General features: G+C 40.4%; 4 protein-coding genes across 5 annotated transcripts in view; 2 read left to right on the top strand and 2 right to left on the bottom strand.

Moving 5' to 3' along the window:
* Positions 1-4,444, top strand: part of LOC143450804 (calcineurin-binding protein cabin-1-like) — a 30,643-nt gene extending 26,199 nt beyond the window's left edge. The window contains exons 40-44 of the mRNA XM_076951510.1: positions 2,147-2,344; positions 2,513-2,839; positions 3,305-3,473; positions 3,542-3,742; positions 3,810-4,444. Of these exons, the coding sequence (XP_076807625.1) occupies positions 2,147-2,344; positions 2,513-2,839; positions 3,305-3,473; positions 3,542-3,742; positions 3,810-3,994 (1,080 nt within the window). The 3' untranslated portion in view covers positions 3,995-4,444. The remainder of the gene's footprint in view (positions 1-2,146; positions 2,345-2,512; positions 2,840-3,304; positions 3,474-3,541; positions 3,743-3,809) is intronic.
* Positions 4,445-5,781: 1,337 nt separating this feature from the next.
* LOC143450267 (uncharacterized) lies at positions 5,782-11,473 on the top strand. 2 transcript variants are annotated; one of them, XM_076950741.1, is made up of 9 exons: positions 5,782-5,886; positions 5,977-6,180; positions 7,212-7,306; positions 7,383-7,538; positions 7,612-7,741; positions 8,292-8,501; positions 8,617-8,786; positions 9,087-9,198; positions 9,326-11,473. In XM_076950741.1, exons 2-9 carry the CDS (start codon positions 5,988-5,990, stop codon positions 10,894-10,896), a joined length of 2,637 nt encoding a protein of 878 aa, XP_076806856.1. In that variant the 5' UTR covers positions 5,782-5,886; positions 5,977-5,987; the 3' UTR covers positions 10,897-11,473. The 2 variants fall into 2 exon arrangements, with proteins under 2 accessions (XP_076806856.1, XP_076806857.1); XM_076950742.1 differs by having other exon boundaries at positions 5,834-5,894.
* Positions 11,474-12,003: 530 nt separating this feature from the next.
* LOC143449406 (dual specificity protein phosphatase 23-like) lies at positions 12,004-13,612 on the bottom strand. Its single transcript, XM_076949596.1, has 4 exons — positions 13,477-13,612; positions 13,232-13,324; positions 12,969-13,168; positions 12,004-12,538 (listed from the first exon to the last, which is right to left on the bottom strand). Exons 1-4 carry the CDS (start codon positions 13,607-13,609, stop codon positions 12,338-12,340), a joined length of 627 nt encoding a protein of 208 aa, XP_076805711.1. The 5' UTR covers positions 13,610-13,612; the 3' UTR covers positions 12,004-12,337.
* A 37-nt stretch (positions 13,613-13,649) lies between these two features.
* On the bottom strand, positions 13,650-16,394 carry LOC143449405 (COP9 signalosome complex subunit 4-like). The gene has a single exon (XM_076949595.1). It carries the CDS (start codon positions 15,101-15,103, stop codon positions 13,880-13,882), a length of 1,224 nt encoding a protein of 407 aa, XP_076805710.1. The 5' UTR covers positions 15,104-16,394; the 3' UTR covers positions 13,650-13,879.
* Between the last annotated feature and the right edge of the window lie 6,599 nt (positions 16,395-22,993).

The raw sequence follows: 22,993 nt of genomic DNA, 5'->3' as shown, positions 1-22,993 counted from the left end.
GCTGATGAATGATTGTGATGGGATAATCGCATAACTTGCTTTCATGCTTATACAAGTGATTCAACAGGACCAGCCAGCTACACGGCCCGCCTGCTAGTCCTGGGTAGTCTGTTAGCTTGTTTAAAGCCATGTAACTGGTTGCGTGCTCAGAAACTATAACATCCTTCCTATATAGATGTGCGCAATTTAACGGTCTGTTTTTCATGGAATCTTGCGTTTCATAGACAACATCTTTAGGGTGGGGTTGAATGAATCGTGCCTTGCGCGACGTCTAATTATAGGTATGGTGATTCACTTAGTAAATTTTACACGATGCCTTACTTGTTTGTCAAACACTGGGTTGTGTGAAATTCGACGTGTCATCGCGCGTATAGTTCAGGTTATCTTTCCAACAATCCTATCGCGTTCCAGTCCCCACTTAAAAGATACTAACTTGTAATTGTTACATCATAATACAGCATAAACGTATGGGGACGACTTTTTTCGTTATTGCTCTTAGCTGCGTATTAGGGGATTCTGCGTTTAAATGCAACTGGTTTAGCCCTAGTTTGGTTTTTGTGGAGTCGAATTACGAACAAGATTTATGTGTCCTCATCTGTCTCAGGCAATTTTTTAAAGTTCGGCTGAATGACTATTTAACTCGGTCGTTTATTTCAAGCCTTTCAGTATTTTCCGGAACAAAATTGTTATATTTTTACTCTGTGTCGATATTCCCCCCTATTTTATCCCATAATTAGCTCTTCACCGTATGTGACTCGGGTGGGACTTTTGGTCGAGGTTTCCTCGTCCAATGTCAGGCCAAAGACATTTGCGAGGTTGTTTCGCAACTTTGTTTTCGTTTCATTTTTACTTTTTGTTTCAAAATTTGTGGTTCCCAGTTTCGTATGTTTTAAAATACTGACAGTTAATGCAGTCTGAGATGCCTGTATGTAAATTCCCGGGCGCCGCACGTAGTTTGCATTGTAGTTACTGCAGCCAGTAAGCTTAAAACAGAAGTGAGACCATTATCTTGTCTGCTTGTTTCCTTCAGCGTGGGCTGTCAGCGTTATTACAACGAGTTCGTTGATACAATTTGCCTCCCCCCTGGCGCAGGAAACCGGAAATTTTATGACAGTTGTAACCATTCGATTGTCACGTGGGTGCATATAGCCAGGTTGGCAGCACGTTGCTTGTGTATTGCGCTGATGATACTTGAATGATGTTGAACGCTTGATAGAAATTTTGTCAAAATTTTATGAGTACTCGTTTTTATAGCAATAGCAGAATAATATCATCGCCTGGATTAGTTAACGACGACTTAAATAGTTCCATCATTGGGAGTAATTTTCTCTGTGCTTGACTTAATTTGCTCAAACAATTGTTATCTTTTTCGCCATTGCCGCGGTGTGGACAAATAAACAGTGCAAACTGCTGTAAGCCTGCGCCACATTCCATTTGTTTTCACCTCCGGTGATATCTTATTTTTTGAATGACAAGAACATGAGCAACCATATTCATTGTGCGGGTTGTTCTTGTTTGATGTTTCAGTAGAAATTGTTGGCGTCGATACAGTTTTGTGCATTTCTTGGCAGTACATTGAAGTCGTGACTGAATAGTTTGCTCGGAAATGCCACATTTCCAATCGCTTCCAGCGCGTTTCATAATTACGCGTTTGCTGGAACCTTCTGCCGATGGCAGGTTGTGTTAACCCCATACCCCCGTTCATCCCCATCATTTACCCACCATCGCAACAATGAGACGGTGGTTAAGAATGGTCGGTTGTTGAAAATGTTACATCGGAGCCACACACTGTGGATAGTCCCACGCCGCTTCTGTGAAGTGGTTTCTGCACAAATTAGGGGATGTCGCCACTCACCGCGTACAACTCTCACGTGAGACTTCCTACCAGCTTACTTTGCCCCCAGCAGAACTCTGTGTGTGGTGAATTTTTATGTTTCCGTTAATTTTGTTACCGCAGGATTTCCCGGAAAGGGTGTTACGGCTTCGGCTGAAAGTCGCGTTGAGCTAAATTACTTTTACTTTCAAGAATCGTGGCCAAGAAACATTAGTTTGGCTTGATTGATTGATTGAATGGTTGATGGATTGAACTCCTTTTTGTTATTGTAATGTTTTAATGGCTCTTTAACTGATTGTAACATGTTGTTAGGACGCATATAAGAGTATTAAAATGAACTCCAGCACTGAGGAATGCCTAAACCGGTTGATGGACGCCTATAAAGTGTACCAGGACAGCCACAAACATCCTGACTCCACCACCATGCTTGATAATGAAGCTGACCCAGACGATGCCACTCAACAGCGACTACTAGCGGACGCATTCCACAAGTACACGTGTCTTGTCGCGGTGAGAATGCGTTGTATGGTATTTTAAGTAACGTCAAGGTGCGGTAGACTGTCACTAGTTACTGCAATAGCGTTTTCAACGTAATGACGGTTTGATTAAGGTCTCTATCTGGCGACTTCTAACGGCGAGTCAAATAATTTTGAAATAATTTTGAAATAAATCCCGCAGAGAAGCAACAAGCCGTCATCGCCAAACTGTCAATCACTTCTGGATGAAGCTCTTCGATTCTGTCAACAGCAAGCGTTGTGTAAGAAAGCGACCGCTGCATCATCTACAACGAAGGTGACGTCAACCACCAAGCTTCCTTCCGGCAGCGGTTTCAGGCCGGTTTCAAATTCCTCGTTAGATGGCGCTCATTCAACTGCAGACGAAGTGAAGGGCTTACGCATCGATGACGTTGCGAAACCCGATTCGTCGAAAAATTGCGTCGGAAAGAAGACGAACGAATCCGAAGTATCCACGTCATCAGTTGCCGAGAAAGCAACATCGGGCAAGGTGAGAAGAAGTTGACGATTTATAAATCTGATGCAGTGCTTGGCTGCCACTTGTACTTGAACCCCAAATGTGCCAGAGTTCTAGTAGGGTTGCATCTTCACCGGAGAGCACCGGTGTGCTCCTGGCTTTGTCCAATGTTGAAAGTTTTATCAGGTTGTACCTTGATGAAGCTGTTTTGACAGCTCTCATTATTGAAAGAATAAACCCCCTGCTGGTTTTTTTCGCCTTTTCATGCGAAAATTTTGTTTTAAAATCTCTAACTTTCAACCGAGTCCTGTCCAGCTACCATGATTAGGGTTTAAGAGATTTCGAGCAAATACAAAGGTTCACAAGCGTTGCTCTTCAGTCTACACAATATCCTGAGTGCATGTATTACGTTGTATTTATGTGTGTGTGAGTGTATTATTAATATATGAATGTGTATTGTGTCTGATCGTGATGGTGTTAACAAGTAAATATTGGCAGGTGACCATAGTGGAAAGGGGGGGCAGGACGTACACTCGCATCGGGCCACCTTCCGCCATGGACAACCAGAGACCTTTTGCGCCATCTCCCGGCAGTGCGTTCCGCCCCACCAAAGATGAAGGAAAGCGGCCCCGACTCGACCCGCGACTTCAACACTTGAAGCTGCAAGGTCAGTGTCGTAGTTCGGAAGTCATTTTTCACGTCATAATCACATTTGGACGTCATATTCGTTCCCAGGCAACAACGATCTAGGGAAGAAATTGATCCGTTCGACATCCGTCCCCGTATCTTACCCAGAAGGTGAGGAAAATACTCCGCCCCATCACCGGTCCCTCTACAGGACCGGATCCTTTGTATCGGACTCGACCAAGTTGAAGCTGAAAACCGCCATTCTCTCTCGCACCTCCGCCGCCCTTGTCAGGAAGCCCAGCATAACCGGTATTATGACGTCTTATGATGTAATAGACCCTATTGTTACGTCGTGTAAACGAGCGCCTTGTCGCAGACCAAGAGATGATGGAGATCCACGGTGATGCGGACGCAGATTCCGATTCGTCGCAGAGCGAGGACGATGATGACGAACTCCCGGGGGTGAGCAACGATAGGAAGAGGAAATTTTCCGACGAAGCATCCAGCTTATTGGTGACCCCGCACCAGCCCGCCGTCATCACCACCGCTGGTTCCACCTGAGATTCTTACGTTAGACGTGATGTCGCATAACCTTATGACGTCATCGCCCAGATCGACATTCCGAGCCAAGATATTTTGAGTCTTCAGTTATGACGTCATATCATCCAGTTTGTGGTGACGTTTTAGAACAACGATTTCTTCCAACGTACGTGCATTGTGACGTGCCGATAACGTGGACAGCTGCCATTCCGTTTGCTGCTTTTACATTCCGGCTTTGCAATAATTCGAATTTATCATCACACTTGGGAATATGACAGACTTAGATCATTCTTATTTTTATGTACGCGAGTTGCTGGTTCTATGCTTTGAATATATTCAATGATGCTTTGGTCCATCCGCACAGTGCAATGGCGACTAATCGTTACTTTTAACAGTTCCGTTTTATCAACGGGCTATGTATTATTTGAGTTAGATTTGCTACTTCAATAAAACTCTACACTAGCTAAACGATGTGCAGCTCACGCAGCATGAAGTAGGTGGTGCTGGTATATGTGTAATTGTTTGTAGTTTGAAAAAGAACGAACTTACCACGTTGAAACGATATTTCACTTCTAACCGCTAACAGCTATGCCAGTAACTCTATAAGGAATAATCATCTGTTCATGGTTCCATTTTGCTTCTACTGCGATTGCAAATAAGATCTTAACAATGCTAGTCGAGTGCCCTCAAGATTTCTATTCATTATTCTTATCCATAGTAGTGAAAATAAATTGTATTAATGTTAATAGATAATCACGCTAGCTACTGTACGATGACAAAACCATGAAATTAAACGTTGGTAAAACTTACGATAATCTCACTTTGTTGTTATTGTGCTGGCGTTTCTTGCAACGGTAGAAAGTTTTTCTTGGCATTGTACGTTGCCATTAGATACCTATTTTCGAATGCTCTCAGCGACAGACTTTCAGCTTAATGGCAAATAGGGAAATATAAAGCAAAAACTGCAACATTCAGCTACGAAATTGGACAACATTTTCCGTCATCAAAATTAAATTTTATTTGCGCGCACTATGGATTTAAAAGCTTATTGCGTTTGTTCGGCTCAGTGCCACATAATCATCCCAAACCTAAATTTATTTGTTTTTAACAGATAAAATTGGACCTGTACCTTTAACTTTAAACTTCTGTGTGGCCTTTCGTGTTCATTAGTCTGTGTACGTGTTACCGAGAAGGTCGTTTTAAGTTTTTTGTGTCTAACGTTAAAGATTAAGTTAAGTCAGCAACTGACTACAGGAGTAAGAGACAGCTTAAAAGAAGTCATCATTCAGCTACGCAATGCGCCACACTTATATTAAAATAGTAAATATTTCGTTGAGTGTAATATAAAAAGTAATCATGTTACTAATAATTAATTATTTATTAGCTTGTTGCACGGTCAGCTTTGATCGCCTGAACTAAGGTTTTTAGTTGTAGCAGAGAATGGTTTTGAAAGTTACGAATTGTGTTAGTTATTACATAGATTATATTTTAAACATCAGGTATTGCATCAAAAAGAGAAAGCTTTGTTACATGTAATTGTGTTATCACGGTGTATTTTTGGTTTTAGTTAGAAATGACAGACGAAGAAGATTGAAGTTAAAAAGATAACACACGCCCGACCCACCACTAGTATTTACTTAGAAATACGCACTAGAACACGTTGAGGAAGTGCTGTTTTAAATGCACGTGAATAAATTTTCAAACGAATTCTCCAAAACAGTCAATTGCAAATCCAACATTTGTGGCGTCAACTGTCTTTGATAATAACATTTCAAAGTAAAAACTTTGGTATTTTATCCTGGTTGTATAGAAATCTCATAACGTAAAATAACATCACATTTGTGAAGGCGCCAGGTTTAAAATCGTAAAAACATTGTTTACGCTGACTACGCGGTTTGGTTAAGCATTGAAAGGTGCGTAGGTGTGTCTCGTTGGATTTTTGCGGTATTTATGGTTGAATTAGCTCATTTGCTGCTGTAATTACCGTCCATGCTTATCGACAGCTGATTATGCGATGGCTTCCAAAGATAAAACGGCCGTTGACCGCACTGATGTTGTGCGGTCTTCTAAGTCTAAAGAATCCATGTTGGCTTTTTCTCCCATAAAAGCTGAGAAAAGTTGCCAACTGCCTGATTTTTCATTCACGTGGCTTGATATTTTCGTTGTGTTGATATCAATGGGAACCTACATTGCTGATATTGTAACAGGTTTGTTTTGGTATAGGCCTAGTATCGGCCAGACTGGTACAGCAGTTTCCACAAGATAAGAAATCGTGCATCAGTGCGCACCAAGACACAAAATTTAGCGTTGCTACGTGCAATAATGCACCTTAGGTTAATTCTTTGATCATTTGTTGTAAATTGACACTCAGAAGACGAAATCAGAATCCATGAAAATTTATCAGACCCAAAGTTTTTTTGATAGGGTATTAGAAAAATCGGATCTAGTGTAGAAGTGCACAACCAGATAACGTTACAATTTGAGTATTTGTGGTCTAGTGTGCAAAAGATTCTGTGGTTGTGCACTTCTGCACAACACGACCTCATAGGCATAAATCTGTACTGCTACTTTACAAGTGTTAGTGTAAAACAGCATTGGGGAAAAATTGATTACCCGTAGGTGCACAACTAGCTGGCCGCTGCACACCTGAGTTAGTGGGTCTGCAAACTCGAGATCTCGGCAAATCTTGACATGAAATACAGGGCTAACATTGACAGCGTGAATTCCTTGTAATGCGTGTATCACGAGTTGGCCAAAGATGTACTGTGCCGACTGCAATTTTTAAAAAGAGACACTGCACTCATTTTTGTCTGAACAACAGAAAAACGGAAGAGGATTGAATTTGCCGTTGCCATTGTTTCAATACAGTTGCGTCAAGATGCGATTTGTCCCAACTTCCGTGCCACTCCAAGGTCAAACCGAGTTTACGTTGTTTGGCGTCAAAGATCTTCAACATAACTCACATGGAATGCGTCCTGAGCACACACCCATATAAGATCCCAAATTTATGCCTCTTTCTGCATGATTTCTTGTCAAACTGCCATGGTTTATTGTCCAGTCTGGCTTGTACCATGCTGGAAATTTTTTCTAGATTGTGAAAAATTTTCATTCAGGATAATAACTGCTTGTGCTCTTACTTGGCAAGTCTGCTTTTTTGTCTAGCACATTTGCATTCTATTTTGTATAGGTCTATATATAATACACTGATATTCCAAACTTCTTGATTTTCGTTTTGTAGATGTTCTTGTGATGCTCGTGTATTGGAAAATTGATGAAGTTTCCTGGGCTGCATTGACACTAACTTTCCTGATTGTGCCGGCCGTTATTATGCAGGTAACGCCCAACTACTGGTTTGAGCTAAGAAACAATAATCACAATAGAGAAAACCACAAAAACATTTTTCCTTCAGATTTTCAGCGCAAGGTGGTATATTGCTGACGGCCGAAAGATCAGTGTTTCTATGGTCGTTGTCCACCTGATTTTAATGGGACCAATAAGGCGATATATCTCGGTCCTCTATTTCGGACTTCGCGCTCGCAGAACTAAAAAAATCGAGGACTATCAGGTAATTATCTTCAAGCATATTTTAAAGCTTTCGATGTTGCTCATGTCCAACATGTTTGATGTCTATGTACAAGCTTATGTATGCTGAGCTCAGCGACGTAAGCATGCTTCGACTTTTTGAATGTTTTCTCGAATCTGCTCCGCAACTCGTTCTACAACTTTACATCATGATACGGGTTGAGGAAGGAGACCACATTTTGACCGGTATGTTTGCGTGTCCTTTATGTGCTGAAAGTATAAGTATATGAATGTTTTTCCGCTCTTTCTGACTGGCATGTCAAACTGTTTAAGATTTACAAATCTCTTTTCTAATACCTGGTGTCAGAATGGCCGTACCACGTGATTCAGAATTTACAGTAAGATTACTGCTTCATTCAGAAACGACAGAAAAACGTTATATCGTTAGAGGACTTGAAACATTATAATGTATTAAAACTACTTGTTGGTATTTTACTGGACAACTATAAACCACAGTAGTTAAAGAAATTGGGTCATGACTTAGGGTATTCCCCTTCGACGTCCAAGATAGTGCTGCAAATAATTCTTGCTTGCCAAGTTCTGCATATGCCTTATGTTTAAGCGTGGTGGTCTAATGACAGAATGCAAATGCCTGCATGATGTCCTCTAAAAGTGATTGGTAACTTAGACTTTTACAATCCAATGAGAAGTAGGCTGTGATTTTGAAATGATCGTTTTATATTTAACACGACTTACAACCAGGTATTATTGCCATTTTACAAACACTTTTTTCCAGGTATTTCAGCTTGCTTCAGTTTATTGTCGTTATCATGGACCATTGTGGCTTACACGAAAGCATTACGAGCAGCCGTAAGTAGAAGACGGAAAGTTTCCTGGCCGGGGATTACCCTTCAAACAATATGGAGGGTTGGCATGGTGCTTGGCAGGATCACGGCCATTGTTCTATTTGCGACTATTTATCAAGAATGGAGCCTTTTGTTGCTTGGTAGAGTTATTCGATTGTGTTCCATGGGGGTGCTTTGAATGCTTTTGTGTTTTTTATTTCTATGAGTCACACTTGGAGCGCCTGACAACCCATAATAAGCCTCATCTCTTTGAAGGTCTCCACTGGCTGCTCATGACTGGCTGGGTGGTTGCCCAGGACACAGACTTTTGTAACACTTGGTGGGAGGAGAGGTTGTTTAATGTCATCATCGGAGTTATTTACGTGTTTTGCTTCTTCAATATGAAGGAAGGGAGGTCAAGAGGGAGAGTCGCCTTTTACTATGCTGTGAGTGTCAGCTTTCTTGCTTGAGTTGGTGCTTAATGTTGTGAGTTAAATCAACTTTGTAGAATAAAAGCTCAAGGCTTGGTTGGCCAGTTTGAGTATTTTGGGTTATCCCGACTATGTGTCCTCATGTAAATATTTCGGCATTTTGTTGGACATGTTAAGTTATTCCGATGTAAGCGAAGTGGCTTTGACAAAGTCCCACTGTATGTTCTTTTTACAGTCTCTTATTTCTCTTATTTACTTAAATCTTATCTTCCTTATATTTTCTTATCTCATGCTTATAATTATGCTTTCATGCAGGTTGTGTTGGTTGAAAATAGCATAATGATAATGCTCTGGTGGCCTGAAAGAACACCAGACGTCTGGTATAATGTTCCTGCCCTGGTTGCAGTGTGGGGTGGATTTGTTGTAGGTGAGAACCAAAAGTTGGTTTTTTATTTGTTTTAATTTGTCGGCAACTTGCACGACGACATATTTTCACTCGAGTCACTGTGAGATATATTGCATGAAATTTTGCTGATTGACGATATTTTGTTCAGGTTTATCTTGCATGGCGCTTTATTATCAATACTTCCATCCTGCCAGTGAGAAGCGATGTCATTGTTGCACGGCGTGGCATCGCTTGAGGTATTTGTGCCACTGCCAACATCCTCACAACACTCACGACGTCACACCGTATAAGAAAGGTCGAGACACGTCCGGGAGTGACGATTTTGACTCTACTTTGTCCTCGTCGGAAGAGTTGGACCGTCGAGACTTCACTGAGCTGAGATGCAGTTACGAGACACCGACTACATTCGAAGACGTGACTCGAATGCAGGAAAGAGTCTGCATCAAACACCAGAGGCATCCTCATCATAATCATGCTGCGGATCATAGAGACGAAGATGTTGGAAAAGTGGAGTCTCAAACATCAGTCTCCACCAGAAACTCTGCCAATTTTACTGAGAGTGCTGCGATGGAGACAATTCCAGAAAAAAGTAGTTTTGTTGTAGTCGGTAATGCTCGGAGCGGTTTTAAAGTGAAATCACATCGTCCGCTTCGTGAGAGCTTGTTGAGGAAGATGTCTATGCCACGGCCAAGGGCAACTTCCACTCCAGGCGAAGAATTAAAGACAAACTTTCCCTCTTTGGAGAAAGAGGATGAAAACTTTAAAGAAGTTGATTTACAGAAAGTCCAGGTTCTTGACTCTCCTCCTGATCTGAAGAAGATATGTCCGACTCCGAAATCTCACAGGCCTGGGTCCCCAAACACCCTCATCAAAAATTGGGTGAGGAGGAATCAAGAAATGTATGAAAAGAAAGAGGGTTGCTTTGCCCCATCGTCCTCCCTTGATGTTGATTCACCTGCTGGATCGGTGAAGATGTTCGAGCATGTTGTGGTCGATGTGGAGCCGAGCGGTCGGCAGCATCGTCTTCGCATGAAGTCATTCAGCAAGAGAGACAGGGAAAGAAGACCGACGTCATTTCACAATAAACAGAAGAACACGACGAGAAACTCGTTCCGTGAAGCATTCGGCTTCCACGTCATCGACTTGGACGATTTCAATGAAAGAAGAGGCCACCGTGGTAAAGTGGCTAGACGCAAGAGAGCAAGAAGTGATGTTCGTAAAAAGGAGGTCACGAACTCGGTGGAAAGCGTTGTGGTGACTTTGAAGCAAAATGTTAATTCTATCAAATGTCGCATTGATGAACCTCCTCCCGTTGAACTCAAGAAATTGAACCCGCTTCTTGAGAGAGTGCAGGAGGCCGGCAAAATTCATCGAGTCGGCGGAGATATGAACCACACCAAATCAGCTTACGATAACCTGGAATCACATGCTGCGCCACCAAGTGTTAAACAAGATATGGGACCAGTAGAAAGCGACTGTGTCGATCGGGTCGAACTTCTGTACAAGGATGGTATCGTTGGGTTCGGTGACGGTCATGCCAGGAAGAAGCTGAAATTCAAATCCGAGAAGCAAAAGTTGATGAAGAAGAGCGTTGAAGCTCTGGAGGAAGACATGGATGGTGTGATGGATGAGAATTATCGCATGCGAGTCGATGGGATGAAGAGTTTTAATGAGGATCGGAGGAAAGTTCTCGGATCGATTGAAAATAAAATTGTGTGAAGAGAAATTTCTTCTTACGATCAACTGATCTTTATTTTATTCTGTGTTCCTTCTTCGTTTCCCGGCAATCAAGTGAGTTATTTCGCAAAGAAGCTGTTAATTTGCCTTTCCACCATCATGTATTTTCTACCATGCACTATGAAGCAATCATGGTTTGTACTTTATGTCATATAACAATTTGTACTACGATTTTCTACAAAACTTTTACTTAATTTTTTACCCTTTAATCATGACATGGTAAATTTTTTATTGAAGTTTTGATCAATTATATGATGTCTTCCGCGCGCAAAGTATTTATTAAATTTTCTTCGCTCCACGAATGCTGCTCAGTTCTGTTCAGGAACGCCAACGCAGAACCGTAGATGTGAAGCAACCTCACAATTCTTCAATCACATAACGGAAAAGCGAAAGATGCTCTTTTTCGTTAGCCATTGTTGAACGAATTTGAACTTGTTGTGGGCATCGAGCTAACAATCCAGTTATTTCGCTGCTGTCATCTGCGTAGTGAGTTGGTTGTTCCTTGCAGTGAACCTCACATTGAAATTTAAAAGTCTACAATAAATTGAAACTCCATTTACACCTAATTTTTTGCTGTTGAAGATTTATCGTGACTGGCGGCCAATAATGTCATGGAAAGCATAACTCTATGATAGTCACGTGTTGACTTTAGCCTAACTGATGTGCCGTCGGCATGTGGTAATGGATTTAAATAAAAAATTTATTCCAACACCTGCGGACCTTGCACTGGAAATGTGGTCTGCCGAAGATGTTGCCACATGCCATGGTTTGAACAACCCTGTATTAACAACTAAGTCAGTCTTCTGTTGCGGAAAGTAAAATATATCATTATTCGGCGTCTCGTATCCGTCAAACATTAACATGACGTATCAGCTCGGTCATGAGCCGGATAAAAACGAAACAAGTTTAAGTTGATCTTAAATATAAGAAGCAGAAATTGATGCTGAATACAAAGAAACCATGTTTCAGTGGAATTACGCCTCACAAGCTCGGTGTGGAAGAAAAATTATTGGGCGGGTTGCCTCGTCTTATTTCAGGGTTAGGCGTAGACCTTGCAAAAACCTATTTTCTGACAACAATGCCTATAGCAAGGGCAAATATTAAAACTTTTATAGAAACGCAAAACAGCAAGTCACAGTGAAAATGCAAATGTTACGTCGTTTTGCATAAAGTCAATGAATCTCACACATAGGCATAATAACTAATCTTCCGGCAAGAATAAACAAAATAAATATGCATTTTTTGTTTGTTAGAGATAAATAGTTTTATGGCACAAAGATAAGTCTCGTTCATGAGGCGTGTTGAATCCATTTAAATGGTCACAACAAACAATTACATCACAGACTACAATAAATCTCAAAACTGTTGTGATACACCAGAAAAGGAAAAAAAATTAGGGCGTGTCCCAGTCGGTGGCAACGCTTTATCTTTGATTCTCGCTCCTTAAATGATGATGATACTGCTCAATCGCTTTCTCCTGCTCCAGGGACTCAACGGATCCAGGTCGAAGCTTCCGGATCTCACGGAGCGCATCACTCCCGGATATCCTCCGAGTCTTGGCCAAGTAGCAAGCCAGCATCGTTCCTGAACGCCCGTTGCCGTTTTCACAATGAACTGCAACAGCCTGGACAGAGAGGAACTTGCTTGAAAAGCCGACTTACTGATAAGTTTAAATTTGAAGATTATTCCTCATAAAATACGTTTTCGTTACAGTATTTCACAACACATAAGTAGGAATGTACAACATAAGTAGAATGTGCGTCCCTGCACATACGATGCACATTTACCCATTAAACTGACCAGCAAAATAACCCTGTCGCACCTCATTTGTGCAGGTAAGGCAAAGGGTGGGATGCTGTTATAACCTTTGTTCTGTTTGCTTTGTTTTATATAACCTTGGTCGAATAGAATTGTCTTTGGTTTAATTTGAACCAAAATTAGCTTTGATTGACAAACATTTCCCAATTATCTCTTATTAACATTGTTATGACTCGTATGAAATTCAATGCCGTGCAACAAAATATTCACTAGAGAGTGACTGGTTACATCACTACCTCTTTTCTGTCATTAGCATCCTCGACAATTCGTACAAACTGCTTGATCTGATTCAGTGACGGGGCACAAAAATCATCGATTCGAATTTTTAGACGATTCAACTTTGGGAGTTGAATGCTCTCTAGGGCCCCTTGTGGACGTTGCTTCATCAGCGATATGACGTGCCGTACCCCACTTTCAAATAAAAATCGATAATGACCTGCAACCACAAAAATTACAAATCTTCAGCAACCGTTAAACCCCAAAAAAATGCAAAGCTTACTTGAATTTGTCGGCATTGCACAGCCAGCAAGCCAACCTTTATCAACCCAGGAGAAATTAGGCGGCGACTCAGCCGTGGAACGACGCGCTGAGGCTGAAAGAATATTAAGAAGCTTTTATTGCCAACTCACAACTTCCGATCTACGTTTGTGTCGGCTGAAAATGACTAAGAATTCCTTGGTTTATCATCTTCTCATTGATGAAGAAGATGGGATCGGTAACAATCAAAAGCATTTGGTTTCTCACGTGATGTTGTAAGCGGTCTGGGAACGCCGTTTCCGAATATGAATGGTCTGTCACTGCTGAAAACGCGATGAAATGTGACATCGGTGTTTCGCCTGCGAGATGAAGGGACCGCAGTGAATACTCTTCCATCCATCCTAGTCTAACATAGTTCAATAACTAATCATATCTGTGACCTGTAGAAGAACATAGAACACAAAGATATTGCAAAATAGACTCACAATCAAAAGAAAATTTTATAGCAGCAATAGATGAAAGGTTGCTCCCAAATCATGTAAACGACTATAGAATTACCCGGAATAATGAACATAAAATATTATCAACAAATTGTTATCTATCACATTTCCGATGCTATCAATTTTCGCTGTCAAAAAGTTTAAAATGAAAGATATTTCATTTCATCATATCAATTTGAGACGATTCTGTCCATGGCAGAAGCTGCCCACTCAGGATGAGCAGCTGATATTTTGTCGACAATTGAATTCACTTCAAGACAGACTGACTGGATGTGCATGTCCCAGGTGGGTAGCGGTTCGCGATTTTCAAAATAAACTATTCCCTCAATCTGATCGATGTAACCTAGCATGCGTTCTTCACAAATCATCTGTGATGCAATTTTCTCCGCCATCTGGTAAGGAACTTCAAGAAGAGATCCAAGCTCGCTGAAGTGGATGTTGTTGTAGAGTTTGCTCGCTGACAGCAGGTTATGTTCCGTCACGGCTCGACTGAGAATGTTTGAACCGTCGGCAGTAACCGCCTTCTGATGTGGCATCAACTGTCGACCGAACTCGTTCATTTCCTGAGATCGAATGATTCTATCCAGGAACATCTTTTCTAATATTCCATAAGACGGAAGAAGTTGGCAGCGCTCATCCTTGAATAAAGTTGCGAGCATTCTGGAACGTTGTCGACCAGCCGGAGCCAAAATCGCACAATTTAAGGCCTTTTCTAGGGCTTTTGTGCGCTCGGTTTCATGAATTGCAGTCTTGTAGGATAGTTCGTTGTAACGTTGGGCGGCTTCCAGAAACTTTCGTCTGTAATCCAACACCCTGGCGTAGCAGACCTTGTAGTGAATTTGCAGTTCCATGTTGTTTGTCTCACTTTGAAGCAATGAAGCTCGATTTATGTACGCCTCCGCCTGAACTGGGTCTTCATCTTCAAGATAGAGTCGGGCGATGGTGAGATAGGTTTCAAGTTTATAATCGAGACTATACTGCTTCTGACCCGACTCTATCGGGATGCCGACCAGCATGAGGGCAGCATCTTTCCAGTTTTCCTCCTTCTCAAATATGGTGGCCAGATGCTGCCTTATCTGCGCAACCTGCTCTTCAAATGATATCACCCTTGGTTGGACACGATTAAGAGCAAAAAGAGAGATGGTTTTGCACGCCTCGTTGTCAAGCTGCGACAATCGTGTGCAAAAGTCACTCAAAAGCTGTCTTGAAACCATCTGGCTCACGTTTTCGTTCATCATCGCATCCAAGAAAGCTTTTAAAGCGTTGATCTTTTCCACAACATCCAACCTGAAACACCTGTCTAATATTTCTTGATACCTTTCCGTCAAATCTTTGTGCGAACTGGAGGCAGCTTGGCCAATTACAGTCAAGTCAGCTCTTATGTTCATCGCCATTTTAAATATTAAATAAATTGCCTAGCACTGCATACACTACGTAGCAGAAATTAGTTTAATAAGAATTTTATATTTGAGTAATGAAAATACTAGAAATAAACTTTTGCAAACAAAAGGCAGGTTAAGTATTTTTACTAAAGAAGTTCCATGTCATGAAAATGAAATGTTACATTCAAAGTATTGATTAATGAGAATAATGGTCGTGGATTTATAAAGAAAAAGACTCCCACAGAAAATATTCCATCTATGCCATATAAATGGTTCAAGGCAGTCTATGCAACATTCAAAGCACATGACCACCACCGGTACTATTGCCAGATAGACATGATATACAATCACTAAACAATACATCACATTAACAACCACGTGGCATTAGCTGCAAACATAAAAATGTCATCACCAGCACCATACATGGTACAATATATATCATGGCATGTGCCTGTGAAGTGCACCAAAATATATTGCATTATAAAGATACGCACCAGCCTTGCATGCTGTTACAAATATCGACAACAAAATAAGTTAAATTTATGGGATACCTTTCTCAACCAATAGGTTGAAACAATGTACTGGAAACATTAGACATGATCAACACATCTATATTGAGTTTTCAAAACATTTCTAACTCATAGATTACGTTATCATTGTTGCTTATGCTGAAAAGAACTTTGTTGAACTTGTAATGTTGAAGACAACATAACAAGGTCATCCCATTGATGGGGATTAGTGTTGTTTGCGCCTACTGTGTCACCTGGGTTCAGTTGCACCTTTAATAAGTGTTTCTAGCTTTGTACAATCGACTTACACAACCCCAAATTTTCCCAAAGAATTGCTTACAAAGTCATACACCGGTAAATAAACTTTGAAATAAAAATGACCACTTGCAGCAGTGAGGAAGATTGCTTGATAAAAGTATGACATCGCACAGTGCACGGCAAATCTCTAAAGTCTGTGGTCCAGAACCACATGCAGTAAATTTCTTTCTGTCATTATTTGGATTTACGAAGACGTCACTGCATTTTATTCATGAGCATAAGCAAATTTATTACTTTGCAATATTTAATAAATACATTAACATGTTTAATGGTTTGATGGAAAAATTATGCTTTCAAGATATTCATTTGTTTGGGGTCAATTCGCAAAAAATTTCAGCAAATACACAAAAAAGCTGTTTAAAAATTACATTTCCTACACCACAACATAATACTAATAGAATCTGTAAAACTTTTCTAAATTGGAAATAAAATCAATAAAATATGAGGCAGAATTTATCTGTGACCTGTCACCATTAAGTTTTCCCTTTTATCATCATATGCCTGTGTTCTTGAATTGCTCGTTTTTCGAAAGCTGAAACCATTTTCTTCACAACTTCATTGAAAAACATGTTCGCCAATTTTGTATACATTCGAGAGCGAAATTCAAAAATCACATCAAAGTTAATGAAGCACATTGAAGGGGAAGGACCAGGTGTAAATCTCCACGTGCAGTCCATCAAATGAAATAATCTTCCTTCACTGCTAATGGCTTTCACATACTGAGGCTTGTTAAACACAAGTGTGGACACATAGTGCTCCTGTATAGGGCCAAAGCCGACAGTAAGCTTTGCTCTGGCAGATTTATCACTTCTTGATGTAACAATGCTTTCAGTGCACCACGGGATGAAGTGCTTATAGGAATCTACATCGGCTACAACTTTGTACATGACATCCATGGGTACGGCAACACATTTTCGATCAGAATGCTTCAGTTGCTTTGTTTTGGGAGCAAACATTGAAGCATAATGCCGAGTGTCAAACGTTGCTGTGATTGATTCAACACATAGTTTTGCAGGAAAGTAACATAACACTGTTTCTTTTACAAAATAATTCGCCACAAATGGCTTACAACGGACAAGTATCTTATTCATTTTCTTGATTTCAAAACATCACGTTGCAGTTGCCTTACTCTTCACCTAGATCTAAAGAAATATAACATTATTTGAAATTGATTGACTTCAGCAAGAAAAATAAATCGAAATCGTTTCAATGAGTCACGAACTAACAAAGCAGAGTTCATCAGTACTGCACACTCATAGTAGGTCTACATGAGCTTTCAAATATCGTATTTTTCTTTTAATGCCTAAATTAATTATTTAACAACAGACCCAAGTTAAACCTTTACAAATGTAGATTACATCTTACTGGAGGCTTGGTCGTCAACTAGTAAGCCTATACCTAAGCTACAAGACTATACCCTCCACCGCGCTTTTGATGAAAAATAATGAATGAACACTTTGGCCTAATTCCACTTGGCTGGCCGCTGAAAGGTGAACTGGTTCATGGTTACGTAGTGATGGCGTCATCACGCGGTTAAAAAATCTGCATACGTACATCTACATACATATTAATTACAGTCATCACGTTCAAGTACGGTAGGGAAATTATAAACGGATTGTAAACGATTGTTGGATAACATTAAAGTTGAATGACATAAAATAATCTGTTATGGTAGCAAACATAAAATTTTTATCTTTCGACATGGAAATCAAATTACTAATATACGAAAGATGAAATCTTGTGTAACCATAGAATACCTTAAGGAGTCATATCCCAATTCAAGAATCTTAAATTATTAAATTAGAACATTAAATCAAGAAGCTACCAACGCAAAACTACATCATAAACCTACCCTGAATTTTGGCTTGCAACGATCGAGATCTAGGTTATGACTGCCTACAGTCTTAATTTGGACAAAATCCATGTACTCAGTTTTCTATAACAACTGCTTAAACTTTACAACAAGTTTTTAGCTTAAAATTTTTGGACAAATACTCCAAAATACCAAAAATTCAAACCCACACAAAATTTACAACTTAGCCTAGACCTGGAACCAGCTGTCGCCAAAACAACAACAATTTACTCCGCATCGACGTCACATGCGCATTGGACCGGAAAATTTCTTACTTTTTTTAATATGACTCATTGAGTGCGAACACGCAACGACCACTGGGTTGCCGGCTCAAAATTGTCTTTCTATTGGGAAGTGACCCCTTAAGACTTATAGTAAGCTATGATGTCACTAATCAAAGTGCAATGCACGTAGCTACTCGCAGCGTACTTCACTGAAATTGCTGAATTAGTTGTTTATCATCATTTGTTTCAGTACAGTGCGTTTTCATATGGTAGTTAACATGGGACTAAATAAAGTTTTTGGAAGATTTGAAATCAACGATTAGGCCTATTCCTCAACGCTTTTGTGCTTTTGGTAGGAAGTGATTTTACGTTGGTTTCTGTGCTTCACTCACTTTTACTACAGTTTACCGCTAACACTAAACAAGAGAAAGCGTGTTAGGTAGGCTTGTGGCGGCTTGGCTCGCTTTTGTAAAATCATTACGACATTCTTAGAAATGTGTTTTCCAGAACAATTGGAGTTTTTAAACTTTCAGTTCCGCCACATCATTCTTAGGAAGGAGTTTTCCAGCTAGTAATTGGAGTTTATAATCTTGCTTTTCAAAACACTGCAAACTACCGTTGGTATATTTGTAAACTTGCTACGAATAATTTCGTGTGAAAGCTCCTTATTTGTACGTTACCAAGTCGCTTCCAAGAAACTGTTTCCAACTAAACCGAATGTAATTTGCATTGCAAACGCACCGTTTTTCACGTCCACACGCCTTGAAATGTTCATGCCTTTTTTGTCATATATTTCCGCCACATCGCAGCACGTATTATAAGCTTGAACTTCTGTGCGAGACTCCGGAGAGCCTCAGACACAAACGGTGACGCAGACGTGAATCAGTAGACATCGTGCAAACAGTCGCATGACTTGTGTTCTTGGTTATTTGTAATGTTGAGAAAGTGTACAGCACCTACAATAAAAGCCTTTTCTGGCAAACGGTATTTGTTATAATATAATACGAACGTTCGGCTGTCAGAAAGGTTAGAGAATTCTAACCGCACGCAACAATAGAGTCAGATACTAATGTAGTAGGTTAACTAAGTCAATAACGTAACGTAAGCTAAGACCGATAAACTCTGTATCTGCATCTGTCGGCATCAACCTCTACATCCTAAAACGACCCCAACCTCTACAGGCTTACCATACGTCCCGTTTTAGCCGGGACAGTCCCGCTTTTAAAGGCTTTGTCCCGGCGTCCCGGTCAGTCAACTAAAGTCCCGCTTTGGTATTTACCAATAGGGGAAGTGATTATTTAATGACTTCGAACCCAGGTCATGAAAATTTGAAAAGACGCCACTATTCTAAGGTCACGTTTCATAGGAGCCAACCCACTGCCAATACAACCCACAACTTACAGGTCACATCTTCTACAGGCCACTATTTCAACCCACAATGAAAAGACAGGCGTCACAAATGAAGCCTGGGTCGAGATTATAGAGGTCATGGGTTCTGTAGATTGAAGCCTGGGTCGAGATTGGAAAGGTCATGGCTCGTATATAATCAAGCCTGGGTCGAGATTATAGAGGTCATGGGTTCTGTAGATTGAAGCCTGGGTCGAGTTTGGAAGGGTCATGGCTCGTATAAATTGAAGCCTGGGTCGAGATTGGAAAGGTCATGGCTCGTATATAATCAAGCCTGGGTCGAGATTATAGAGGTCATGGGTTCTGTAGATTGAAGCCTGGGTCGAGTTTGGAAGGGTCTTGGCTCGTATAAATTGAAGCCTGGGTCGAGATTGGAAAGGTCATGGCTCGTATATAATGAAGCCTGGGTCGAGATTATAGAGGTCATGGGTTCTGTAGATTGAAGCCTGGGTCGAGTTTGGAAGGGTCTTGGCTCGTATAAATTGAAGCCTGGGTCGAGATTGGAAAGGTCATGGCTCGTATATAATGAAGCCTGGGTCGAGGTTACAGAGGTCATGGGTTCTGTAGATTGAAGCCTGGGTCGAGTTTGGAAGGGTCTTGGCTCGTTTAAATTGAAGCCTGGGTCGAGTTTGGAAGGGGCATGGCTCGTTTAAATTGAAGCCTGGGTCGATATAAGAAAATGATGAATTCGAATAGAATTGAGACCTGGAGTCTGAAGTTAAATATGTTGAACCAGAAAGCAGGAGGGTTAGTCGAGCTCTTTTGCTGTTTTTTTTAGGACTGGCAGACTGCTGACGCTGTATTATTATTGTTAAAGAAATTACTGTGTCAGTGTGTAGGCATTGAATATTGAAATTTCACTATTGAAATATTTCAAGCCATGGGTTTTGATTGCATTGAAAGTTAGGCTAGGCCTGTATGAGGCGAAATTTATTATTAGGCAATCTGAAACGAATATTATAGGTTGTAGCTTATAGTAGGATACCGGTACATACTGGTATGTGGTCCCAAAGTCGCATACTGACATAATGTTTTCATTGACTACCGTAACCTGGTAGCCGGGTATTATTTGGGTGATAGGTTAGCTACTTTATTAGTAGTTATAGGCCATACTGAAAAAATGACTGATTTACGGAATCAGCCTTTCTTAATCCTAACATGCAGTAATAATGTATGGTCAAACCACTCCATTTTTATGTTCTTCAATAGCTAAGCAAATCACTATATACCTGTAAAGTACAACAAAAGACAATAGGGTAATCAACATGTGAGGAGAAAAAAAGTAATTGGTAGCAGGCATTTTATCAGAAACACCACAAATAAGTGGTTCAACAATAATTTTATCATGTACTTGCATAATGTATTTGTGGTTTTGCATAACTCAACATTCCTGTGGCACTCAATTTAACTTCGTGTGTAATTTGTGGGGCTTAATTTCCGTAATATAGGTAATGTATGATAATTTACTGCACAACGCAAACTTAGTGATACAGGATTTAATTAAAAAACATGATCTATTTCATTTCAAACCAGCCTTTTAGGCATGACCTCTTTATTGTCGATCAAACCTTTAGTAAAAAAAGCTGTGAACTTTCCAGTCATAGGCTACATAGCCTAACCCATGACTTCTGTAATGTCGACCCAGGCTTCATTTTATATGAGCCATGACCCTTCCAATCTCGAACCAGGCTTCAATCTACAGAACCCATGAACTCTGTAATCTCGACCCAGGCTTCGATTTGTGATAATATTGTGATTATAACCAAAACTAATATACAGATTATGTGAGATTTACAATTCTAATACTTATGCGTCGTTTTAGCAAAGAGTAACACGACCCGCAATCATTTCCTGTACCATTGTTGTGACGTAATATTTTGCCTTTCTCGTATGCGTTCAGTTTGTCGAAAATAAGTTTGTTAGCGCGATACAGTACGATGTAACAAGTCTGGGAATAATCAGCAATCAGCAATTTAATGCAGTTGAATATAGCTAAGCCATAATGCTATTACATTGACTGTTGAATGAAGTGCTGTTGATGTGCCAATGTTCTGTCAATTTGTAATCGTATAACGAAGAAACAATATAACCAGTTTATACAATCAACAAATTTGTGCAAACTACTGAACAGTGCAACCTAAGATAAGCTCAGTGTTAAGTCAGACAACTCTGCTTGTCGGCTTCACAAGACAATCAGCTTTTAGCTGAACAATCGAGTCTAGGATTGATTAAGCAAACAACGACCTTGAGGCTCATTATATCGATGACAATAAACATTCAGACAATCAAAGATTGTATTGGAGTGACTGGTACAGTCAAGTTCAACTACAATAACCAATCATTCCATTACAGATTCATACGAGCCATGACCCTTCCAATCTAGACTCAGGCTTCAATTTATACCAGCCATGACTTCTGTAATGTCGACCCAGGCTTCATTTTATACGAGCCAAGACCCTTCCAAACTCGACCCAGGCTTCAATCTACAGAACCCATGACCTCTATAATCTCGACCCAGGCTTCATTATATACGAGCCATGACCCTTCCAAACTAGACCCAGGCTTCAATCTACAGAACCCATGACCTCTGTAACTTCGACCCAGGCTTCATTTTATACGAGCCATGACCCTTCCAAACTCGACCCAGGCTTCAATCTACAGAACCCATGACCTCTATAATCTCGACCCAGGCTTCGATTTATACGAGCCATGACTGCTGTAATCTCGACCCAGGCTTAATTTTATACGAGCCATGACCTCTGTAATCTCGACCCAGGCTTCTGAATTTCATGCCTGGCTTGCAAGTCATAAATGGATCACTTCCCCGCCTCGTATTTACTGAGCCAGCATTGGCGCATTGCCCTACACTACACGGATATTAGCATGATGTGATTGGTCTGTTTAGCCAACTTGCTGAAAAGCAATACACGATGCGTGTTCTTGTTTCGTTGTGTTAAATGTGAAATAATTGTTACGTCATTGTAGCGGGTAATTGGTCCAGTAGTGAGTTGATTGTTAGCGCATTCGCTTGTTCAGTAATAGTAGGCTAGGAGGAGGAGATGATCTTTTTGCAGTTAGGTTATTGAAAGAACTTATTTCGTACGGTACCGTTACTTGTTTGCATTTTCTTCTGCAAAAACCATTTGAATGTGAAAGCCCTTATCACCTGCAAAATTAAAACTGACTTTTCCTGCTGTGATTTTTATGAGAAAATAAAGTTGAATATAGACTTCTGGAAGAAAGTATTGTCTACAGAAAAGTATGATTGGACGATTATGTAAATTTACAAATGCTTGAACATTGTTTTGTTTCCTAGTAAAATCCATTATTTTAGTTTTTCTTGGTGTCTTACTACTTCAGTTGTCCCTGACGATAGGAATCCAAAATAGTCTCATACTTCTAGTAAAATATGAACCACATTTGTCTGATAGGGCTCGTTGTTCTGAAGCGTCCCGCTTTTCAATCACAAAAATATGGTAAGCCTATGTGTTAGGTGGTTTTTTGAGTCAAACGCTTCACAATTGACAGTGCCAGGCTAAAATTCTTGGCAGATTTTTGATGATTTCAAACTTTAACCATCTTGTACAATTTT

Source organism: Clavelina lepadiformis, chromosome 3 (assembly GCF_947623445.1).
Source record: "Clavelina lepadiformis chromosome 3, kaClaLepa1.1, whole genome shotgun sequence".
NCBI lineage: Eukaryota > Metazoa > Chordata > Ascidiacea > Aplousobranchia > Clavelinidae > Clavelina > Clavelina lepadiformis.
The sequence above is the reverse complement of the archived record's forward strand: the minus strand, read 5'-3'. Positions and strand labels throughout refer to the sequence as shown.

Coding starts and splice junctions, on each gene's coding strand:
- LOC143449406 (XM_076949596.1), bottom strand. CDS start 13,609: ATGGATGGAAGAGTATTCACTGCGGTCCCTTCATCTCGCAGGCGAAAC. Junction 13,325..13,476: donor CAGACCGCTTACAACATCAC/GTGAGAAACCAA, acceptor ATATTCTTTCAG/CCTCAGCGCGTCGTTCCACG. Junction 12,539..12,968: donor ATGCTAATGACAGAAAAGAG/GTAGTGATGTAA, acceptor CTCTCTGTCCAG/GCTGTTGCAGTTCATTGTGA.
- LOC143450267 (XM_076950741.1), top strand. CDS start 5,988: ATGGCTTCCAAAGATAAAACGGCCGTTGACCGCACTGATGTTGTGCGG. Junction 6,181..7,211: donor CATTGCTGATATTGTAACAG/GTTTGTTTTGGT, acceptor TTCGTTTTGTAG/ATGTTCTTGTGATGCTCGTG. Junction 7,539..7,611: donor AAAAAATCGAGGACTATCAG/GTAATTATCTTC, acceptor TCTATGTACAAG/CTTATGTATGCTGAGCTCAG.
- LOC143449405 (XM_076949595.1), bottom strand. CDS start 15,103: ATGGCGATGAACATAAGAGCTGACTTGACTGTAATTGGCCAAGCTGCC.